General features: G+C 33.6%; 1 protein-coding gene across 1 annotated transcript in view; it reads left to right on the top strand.

Moving 5' to 3' along the window:
- Positions 1-9,289, top strand: part of LOC107563374 (SH3 domain-containing YSC84-like protein 1) — an 11,772-nt gene extending 2,483 nt beyond the window's left edge. The window contains exons 3-6 of the mRNA XM_016248232.1: positions 1,002-1,115; positions 1,858-1,922; positions 4,627-4,739; positions 9,220-9,289. Coding sequence (XP_016103718.1) covers positions 1,002-1,115; positions 1,858-1,922; positions 4,627-4,739; positions 9,220-9,223 — 296 coding nt within the window. The 3' untranslated portion in view covers positions 9,224-9,289. The remainder of the gene's footprint in view (positions 1-1,001; positions 1,116-1,857; positions 1,923-4,626; positions 4,740-9,219) is intronic.
- Positions 9,290-10,116: the final 827 nt, after the last annotated feature.

The following is a 10,116-nucleotide window of genomic DNA, read 5'->3' as shown; positions in this document are numbered from 1 at the left end:
AGTATTTGAACCCTTACAGTAAGTACACTCTTAAAAATAAAGGTGCTTCAAAAGGTGCTTCAAGCGATGCCATAGAAGAACCATTTTTGGTTCCACAAAGAACCATTCAGTCAAAGGTTCTTTAAAGAACCATCTCTTTCTTACCTTTTTATGATCTGAAGAACCTTCTTTCGCCCCAAAGAACCTTTTGTGAAACAGAAAGGTTCTTCAGATGTTAAAGGTTCTTTATGGAACCATTTAGACAAAAAGGTTCTTCTATGGCATCGTGAAGCACCTTTATTTTTAAGAGTGTAGCACTTAGAAATATCAATGCATTAAATACGAAAATATCAAACCAAGTGGCATCAGCACACAAATGATTCAAGACCACAAACCTAACAGAGCCATTTTTACAAAAACGTAACCAGTCAGTTCCCCCAAAATTCATCACATTAACTATGGACATGCTCTTCATTAATAATTTAAACATAATTTTTGTGAAATCTTTTAAAAGAGTGTTGTGTCAAAAAGTAAATGCCACTTTGATACACTGATATCTCTATGCATTGACATTCATCCATTTTTATTTGTGTGCCACAGTTCCTAATGCTTTTACACCGTAGACTAATCCTGATGCAGTAATAGCACCCATGCCTGACACGTAACTGCTATTAACTGCTCAAAGTTAGCATTTCTGTTGACTGATGTCATCTGTGTACGTGACTAGCAGTCTTTCTGCAAGTCCATTTGTTTGTATCTGTTTATGCATGTCTTCAGAAAGTGACATGAATGCAACTCACTCAGTGACTTCACCATATCTGTGCAACCTGTGCAAAAACACAATGCACCAATCAACTCTGCCTATACTGTACCTGTTTCATCTTGCATTTGCAGATTCATTTAGTTTTTTTTTCTTCATATTTCAGCCCTTGTATTTAGATGCAGAACAGCTATGCCTGCACAAGTCCAATTATAATATCTCATATTCATTTACCTCTATCTTTTCCTCCACCTGACACCAGCCCATGTCATTGCCAAGGCTCAGGGACTGGCCATCCTGTCAGTCTTCAAAGCGGGTTTCATGATCACTGCGAGGGGCGGCAGTGGGATAGTGATCGCAAGGCTCACTGATGGAAGTAAGTGTGTTTTATTGACGTCCTTTCTGACAGATCTGTTTTCAATGTACATGTATATTTGCTTGGTGAGGTCAGAAAATGATATACAAGTTGATTTATATTCCTATGTCTTATGTATATTCCTATATGTTTAAAAGTTCAATCCTAATTTTTCTTCCTGTCTAACCCAAAACTATTACAACAAAATAGACCAATTTGAGTAATTAGGGAGGTTTCATGGGTTTGGAGTAATTGATGTCTGGCAGCTGCCTTAGCAACATTCTAAACTGAATAAACAAAACACTCCTTAAGGTAATTTAGAGCTTCATTGACTATGCTAGTGTTTCTTTGTTTTACTCATTGAATTTTTTACATTAAGCAGAGCTAATACAAGTTTGGAGGAGGCCTTTAGTTTTTTTGTGTAATCATTATTTTGATATGGGATTAATATCTGTATTTAATTTATATTAACATATACTTTGGTTTAAACTTCTGTAATACTTATAATAATGGACAAATGGGCTTATGTTTTAGGTGCTATATGTATTTTAATCTCGAAATGAAGTTTTGAGATTTGCAATTTGGCAGGTTACATTAACAGGTTGCTATCAGTCTGTTTCTGCGTATTTAAACATCTAAACTAATTCTACAGTAGGACATCCCAAAATAAAGTTTTTTTTATATATATGTATAGTGTGATGTTTTGTGTATTTTCTCCTTTTAATGTTAAATTGTGTATTTGTTGCTGTTTTCTGTGCTGAAGGATGGTCTGCTCCTTCAGTCATTGGCATTGCTGGACTCGATGGAGGATTTGAAATTGGTCTGGAGGTAAGATGTTTTTCTGTTCTAAGAAACAACCAATTGTGATTAAAGATAAGTTAATGGTATACCAAGTATATATTGGGTTAATTACGAGAAGGTCTTTTTGTTAAAATTCCTCTTGGCTTCTTGTTTGATAGTGCTTTGATAGTTCTTTTTTTTATCATTTTATTGCTTCTAAAATTAAGTGTTGACAAGTTTTATAGGTTTAACCCTAGGTAAGGTAGTAGATATATTTTTTTTACTATTCCAGTCTCACATATTTTGTGCTGAATCAGTGTTCAAGAACAATTATGCAACATGTTTGTTCATGTATCAGAAGAACATTTTGGACTACACTATGCTATATGCCTAAGGTTTAGGCTCTGTATGCAGACATATAGGTACTTCATTAGGATATAATTTGTAAATTACTTCACATGCAATGTCATGCAAAAAATATGTTTTCTTTCTGTCGAGATTGTCTGAGTCATGCATAGACAAGAACATCAAGACACTGAAATATTTGCCCTGTCTGACTTGGCTGTCTTGTTTTGTATTTATTTTTCGTTCCATCATCTCCTTAATAAAACATATATGTTATTAGAGCTGTCAATCAATTCGATTTTTGAAATATGAATAATCTCAGTTTTAACTAAGAAGGCGGCCAATATTCTTAAGTTTAAAAAAAAAATGTAATAAATCCTTGTGTAATTTAACTATAAATCTATAAAAACATAATTAACTGCCCACACTTTATGGACGTCATCTTGTAAAAAGTTTTTGGGGTCTTTCTCCACCATTTATTAATAAACAGGTGCTCCCTATAATAATTATACATTTTCTTTTTGATTTTAAGTAAAGTCACATTAATAGTAAGTTTCCTATGAATCTTACATGATGTTCTGTAAAAGCATGTCAATAATGAATCACTCATTATGACTGTTTTCCTAAATCAGAGGTCAGCCTTTTGTCTGGAGCTATTTGTATCTCAGGTGCTGGCTTCATAATTTTTCACTGCATAAAGTGGATCCTCCTGTCTCTGACACAGGAAATCATTGTGCTTGTGTCCAGCGAGTCATTTGTCAACATCAGGCAGAAGTTGCACTTTGTTTCCTGACCTTGGGTTGCAGCTTGGATGAGTCATTTGTGTACCGAGCGCCTGTGCATCTTGACAGTCTTGATTAATTTCTCGAGTAGCCTTCAGGCGCAGTGGTTAGCTCTGCGGTCTGTGTCTCTCAGTTAGTAGCAGCACACCTAATAAGTAGCAAGGGAGTACAGGAAATATCGATTTTATCTTTAGGCATTAAAACAAGAGCATGTCTGAAACGGGACCAAATCTTATGACACCATCCAGCATTTAAAAAGCATAAAAACTATTGTTGAGTATTGTGCTACTTTTTAATGTTTTGATGGTGACAGATGCACAGTAGTTGGCCGGGTTCTTATCAGAGTGATGTATAGCAAGATCACATGTTCTGGTGCTAAAAAAACCCAGATATCATTTTGTAAATAGAGCAAATCATGAAAGAGTGATGTCAGTTGTGAGACTAGAATAGGCAGTTCTGAGTATCTGGTGAAATGTGTGAGTGTTTTAGGGCTGGGCTGTTTGAAGGTACTTCACCATCCAGCATTTAAAAAGCATAAAAACTATTGTTGAGTATTGTACTACTTTTTAATGTTTTGATGGTGACAGATGCACAGTAGTTGGCCGGGTTCTTATCAGAGTGATGTATAGCAAGATCACATGTTCTGGTGCTAAAAAAACCCAGATATAATTTTGTAAATAGAGCAAATCATGAAAGAGTGATGTCAGTTGTGAGACTAGAATAGGCAGTTCTGAGTATCTGGTGAAATGTGTGAGTGTTTTAGGGCTGGGCTGTTTGAAGGTACTGTATACCATGCAGCTGTGGAAATGTCGACCAGTAGAGATTCTGCAATATCGTTTATACTGCAGCACATCTGTGGCACTATTTTATAAATCCTACAAGCAGAAAACAAAGTTGATTATATGAATTAATAATAACGATACTGATTTAGTTATTATTTCTATTTAGGTGAAGGAACAGGGTAAACTAGAGGATAAAGTTTGTGAACAAACTTTGATGTTGGCTTGAGAAAGCCAAAATGGGCAGCTTGAGGCAAAAGAGCCAGATCGCATTGCAGCTTTTCTGTGTTCCTTAGCTGGCCCTGCAACAAAAAAATAAAATAGTTATTGTTTTTGTAATATTTTATAGACCCTTGTTATTTCGAGTTTGATGTTTGATTAAAGCTTTACGAAGAGTAGCAGTCAGCAAATTTTAGTCTTAAATTAAGACTTTCTTTAAAATGACAGCCTCTGGTCATATTTTATTATTTATAATATTTAAACATTAAATTAAATATGAAAGGAAATAAGTATTTAATTTAGTTTAATTTAATTTAAGATTAATTTTAAGATGAAAAAAAATCATATTTATATAAATATTAAATAAATATTTAAATATTAAAGAAACAATAAAACATTTTTTTTAAATATTTTATTTAATTTAAGGCTTCCTGTGAAAATTTTATTTAAATATTAAATATTTTTTATAAATAATAAAAAATTAATTCAATGTAATCTAATGTAAAAAAAAAAATAAAATCTAACACTATACATAAACAAGGGGCTGCAATATTGTTAAGAGTGAAAATTTTAAGGGGGTCTGAATACTTTCCGTACCCACTGTATGTTCTCTTTTTTCATATCCAGGGATCAGATTTTGTCATCATCCTGAATCAGAGGAGAGCTTTAGATGCTTTTAGTAAAGGGGACAATCTTACACTTGGAGGAAACTTCTCTGTGGCTGTTGGGCCTCTTGGCAGGTATGTAACTTCCATTTACATTCATTTATTTGGCAGACGCTTTTATACAAAGCGACTTACAGTTGAGGAGTAGAACAAGCAATTTTACAGTTGTACAATTGTAGTACCCCATTCTTTTGCCAGGGGGCAGAAGAAAGGGAATAATGTAGAGTAATGGTTTGGAAACTTGGGTGCTTTGAGCAAATGTCCACTGTTAAGTATCAGCGTCGGAATTTGAAATGACACTTTTATTACTATAGTGTTTTATTTTTTATCTGCGTCACTTGACTGACTTTTGATTAAAATCAAAGGTTATGGCTTCAGGGCGAAAGGTTTGATTTATGTTCGGCAATTGATATTATGATTGTTTTTAAAAAAATGTTACTGTTAGCACTGCCAGGGCTCTGTGGACAGGAATGAGACAAGGTTTGTGCAGTCCTCTTGTGAGTTTCATTATGTTACATTGGCTTGTAAATCAACTGTTGAAGTCCATTTGTTTGGAGAAAGTTTTTAAAGTGTTTACATAGGTGATGGAGAGCTTTGACAGTTTTTATCTGAGGGTATAAAGTTGTTGTCTAATGTTTTTGAACTGCAGTTTTGGTGCATTTATGGAAAGCAATGGGGGGAATTTTCCTCTTGCTGAATGTTAAATGTAAAATCAACAGAATATAAAAGCCATCTGTATTTTGATCACATTCACAAGGGACCCTTTTTCTCCGATGTCATGTTTATACAAAAAAAAATGTATACAGTTGTGAGCTGCCAGCTTCAGCTTTCACCTACAACACAGTCATTCATAATTTGACAAGCATGAGCCTGTGCGGAAAATAAAGTGAGAATTAAAGATAATGACAGGTGTCCATACTGTACATTAGGAGCCATTCAGAAGTGCTAGTTTAAATGACAGCTGCATTATTCTAAGGTGACTCAGTGGTTTTACTCTTTATTGACAGATTCTGCTGTGTTTGTGCTTGTGTGGAAAGTCCTTTTTTATTCTCACTGCTTTAATTGTTGTTTATGGATCTTGCCGGAATAGAGCTGCAAGTGATATTGCTGAATGGTTGCCTGCTGCACTACAGTAGCTTTGAAAACTAGGGCTTAAGATTCCACTTAATGTGGATGTGTTTGATTTGTTGGCTTGGATTAGATCGGGTTTGGATTTGGTTTGACAGCAATGACTGCAGGGCGTATGTGCTCTTTTGAAATGAGTTATATTTGGAATAGAACCTTCTTACCACCTACTTGGATATTTTATATAAGTGTCACATCTCATGATTTTAATAAAATCAAGGTCTCTTTTAAGAATATAGTTATTACTTATTAAGTGGACAATGGAACTTGGACATTTTATAAACATTTTAAAGGGGTCATATCATATGATATTTTTTAAATCAAAAAGAATAAGGTATAACATACTGTAACTTTCACAACTGAAAAGTTGTTCTGTAAGCTAGCTTGTCCATTTCAAAATTGCATTAATACATTAATATACTATGTCAATCCGCATTTACATTTTTGACTGTATGTAGCACCTAATACTCTGCACATCCTTTAAGAGACATTGCCTAATGTTAAAAGTCTGAAAGTCTGTTTTTGTTAACAAAGTCAGGGTCATTTGAGCCTGGTCTTCATAGTTTGTGAGGGATGTTTGAAAATGGAAATGGTAATGAAACACTAAATTATGAAATGCGCTACCATTAAAAGGTTGGGGTCAGTATTATTATTTTTTTTAATTAAAAAAATACTTTTTTTGATTAAATACTTTTATTCGGCATATATGCATTAAACAGAACAAAAATAACAACAAAGACATTTACTGTATATTGAACTTACTGTTCTATGAAGAAAAAAAAAATCACAATCGCACAACAGATTTCTGCTGAAAATCTGAAAATACAGCTTTGCCATCACAGGAATAAATTATATTTTAAAATATATTATAATAGTAAGCTAATATTTTAAATTGTAATAATTCAATGATGATATTACTGTTTGTACTCTGTTTTTGATTAAATAAATACAGCCTTAGAGACTTTTTTCCAAAATATTTGTAAATAATTTAGATTATTCCCAACAAATACCAGTTATTATTACACTGAAAACAGCGCATAGTTTTATCTTTTCAATCGATTTCACTATGAGCTTTGACTGTGTAATGTTTATTCCTTCCATATACAAGTCTGTCAAATCTTTGACAAAAATTTGGAGGCAGATGTGGCATTTCACAGTACAGCAGCTGTCTACTCTTACTGCAAATCTCGTGGCCTTTATGCTGGAGTGTCTCTCGTCGGTTCTTACCTCATCGAACGCAAAGAAACAAACTGAAAGTAAGCACATTGCAGTGTTAGAGGTTAAAGGGTTTAAATGCTGCATCAAAGCCCTCGGGCACTGATGTTACAGTTTCAATATTTTATGTGTGCTTTACATTTGATTAGGTTTTATGGCCAAGACATTCATGCTTCTGCTATTCTCAATGTGGAACCCCCACCTGAAGCATATGATTTGTACACCATTTTGCAGGACTACACATGCAAGCCTCAAGCAAGGTCACTGTCTGTGTACTACTGCCCCATGTTGGGCAAACATATATGAAACCAAGCAACTTTTACTCAGAATTTTGTAGCAATATACAATAAGGTCCCATTAACTAAAGTTATTTAATGCATTAACTAATATTAACTAACAGTGAGCAATACATATTTTGCAATACATCTTAGTTCATTAAAATGCAACTGTTTATTGTTAGTTCATGTTAGCGCATGTCCATTAAATAATAATATTAACAGGTACGACTTCTTAATTTAATCATGTATCAGTAAATATTGGAATTAACATAAAATAAAATGAATAAATTCTAATATATTCATTCTTACTTTTAACTAATGTGGTTAACTAATGTTAACAAATGGAACCTTATAATAAAGTGTTACCTATAATTTACAGTAGTTTAAATATAGTCCTGCTACTCTTTTGAAAAAGTAGCTAGCTAGACTACAAGCAACTACGTAAGTGGACAATATCATTAAATATATAAAATATAAAATAAAATAATGTAAATATATAGCTATATATTTGGTGATTATAAAATATCTGGAGATTTTTAAAACTTTTTTCTTTAATCAAAGCTGTACATTTCTGACACTACAAAGAGAGTTTTGAATGAATTACCAGTCAGGGCTATCAGGGAGATAAAATCAAAGTGTAACAGATAAATGTACAAAATATACATCATAAAAAATAACAGTGGTGAAGAGTGGCATTTAACTAAATCTCACTGTCACCAAATATATTCATTAAGCATGTTAGAAATCAGAACAGGGACTGACATTTGTGAATCGTAAATAATTTGTTATTATTTAATCTTGTCATTTACATGAACAGTGTCTGAACAAACAGATTCACTAGAGTGAATCAGACTAGATGAATCATTAGAATGACTTTACAGCTGAAAGTGAGAGGACGGTTTACTCACAAATTCCCAACATATCAAATTTAGAGGAATTTTTGAAATCATATTAACTTAAATATTTGTTTCTTCAAGAATCATAGTGCACGGCAATATAGCAAGGGATTACTGTTTAAATAGGACCGTTTACAGAATAAATATTCCTGACCCATCCAGATATACTCTTTTGCTCTGTTTAAAATGCTCACGTGAAATGTCATTGCATGCTAAAACGTCACATTAATTTGACTGACAACATCACTCATCATTTCAAGATTACTATAAATTAAAATAACAAAATTACTATAATCTCTATACTTGATGGGATTTGAAGTCACGCTATTTTCCACTTACTCTGGTCTTTTTTTTCTCTGTCAAAATAACAAATCTTTTGACTCATTTGAGTCAAAAAATATTGTTCATTTGAGTCTGTGATACACACAGTGCACAGAGGAACCCCTCTAGAGACAAACATTAAAGTACATATTTTCTTCAAAAGTATGAAGTAGTTTGGAATGACGAAATTAATAAATTACATGTAAATAAAGCACGAGAGGTTTAATCTGTTGACAAAGTCTTTCAGCACATTTGAAGCTAATTGTGAGTTTCATTTGATGGCTACTATAAATCATACTACTATAAAACACAGTAGATGACAGTAATATAGGCTTTCCACCTGGCAACTCATAGTTTGGGTGGTAAGATTGGTCCCATGAAATCAGGTCAAAACAACTCAAGGGATTCCCTATCATAATAACGAGTAAAATGAATAGTTACAGTGCATATAATGTTTTGAGACCTCAAAGTTATTTATGTGTATGCCACAATATGACACTATTCGAAATGCAATGCATATTTAGTTGCTTATTTGCAAATGTTGCTATAGTTGCTTATTTTTATGGTCAAACTGAGCTTACATAAAAAACATTTTTAATTGTGCTTTCAAAGACTTAAACTAATTGATTTTTATGGCATCAGTGTCAGTCTCTGTCTATGAAGTTCACTGAGTGAGAGACAAGCCTGTTGATGTATATTCGGGTGTCTTTGTTTTCACAGATGAGTTCAGCACCAGCTAGACCACCACGGCCTCCCACACAGAGAGCTGCCTCCTCCTACACACCCAAGGCACAGGGTAAGACCCCGAGTGACCTCTCAAATCCTCACACCATTCGTCTTTCAGAGTAGAAATGACTGACTGAACTTGTGCTGTTGTAATATTGGAGGGAAGTTTCCATATCTTTGCCTCTGACATTATGTGACTTATTGATGCTTGTGTTGATAAAAAGTAATATTTTTGAGTGACTCTAGAGACAAACATTAAAGTACATATTTTCTTCAAAAGTATGAAGTAGTTTGGAATGACGAAATTAATAAATTACATGTAAATAAAGCACGAGAGGTTTAATCTGTTGACAAAGTCTTTCAGCACATTTGAAGCTAATTGTGAGTTTCATTTGATGGCTACTATAAATCATACTACTATAAAACACAGTAGATGACAGTAATATAGGCTTTCCACCTGGCAACTCATAGTTTGGGTGGTAAGATTGGTCCCATGAAATCAGGTCAAAACAACTCAAGGGATTCCCTATCATAATAACGAGTAAAATGAATAGTTACAGTGCATATAATGTTTTGAGACCTCAAAGTTATTTATGTGTATGCCACAATATGACACTATTCGAAATGCAATGCATATTTAGTTGCTTATTTGCAAATGTTGCTATAGTTGCTTATTTTTATGGTCAAACTGAGCTTACATAAAAAAAATTTTTAATTGTGCTTTCAAAGACTTAAACTAATTGATTTTTATGGCATCAGTGTCAGTCTCTGTTTATGAAGTTCACTGAGTGAGAGACAAGCCTGTTGATGTATATTCGGGTGTCTTTGTTTTCACAGATGAGTTCAGCACCAGCTAGACCACCACGGCCTCCCACACAGAGAGCTGCCTCC

The sequence above is a fragment of the Sinocyclocheilus grahami genome, unplaced genomic scaffold, assembly GCF_001515645.1.
Source record: "Sinocyclocheilus grahami isolate Dianchi unplaced genomic scaffold, SAMN03320097.WGS_v1.1 scaffold871.1, whole genome shotgun sequence".
Lineage (NCBI taxonomy): Eukaryota > Metazoa > Chordata > Actinopteri > Cypriniformes > Cyprinidae > Sinocyclocheilus > Sinocyclocheilus grahami.
The sequence above is the reverse complement of the archived record's forward strand: the minus strand, read 5'-3'. Positions and strand labels throughout refer to the sequence as shown.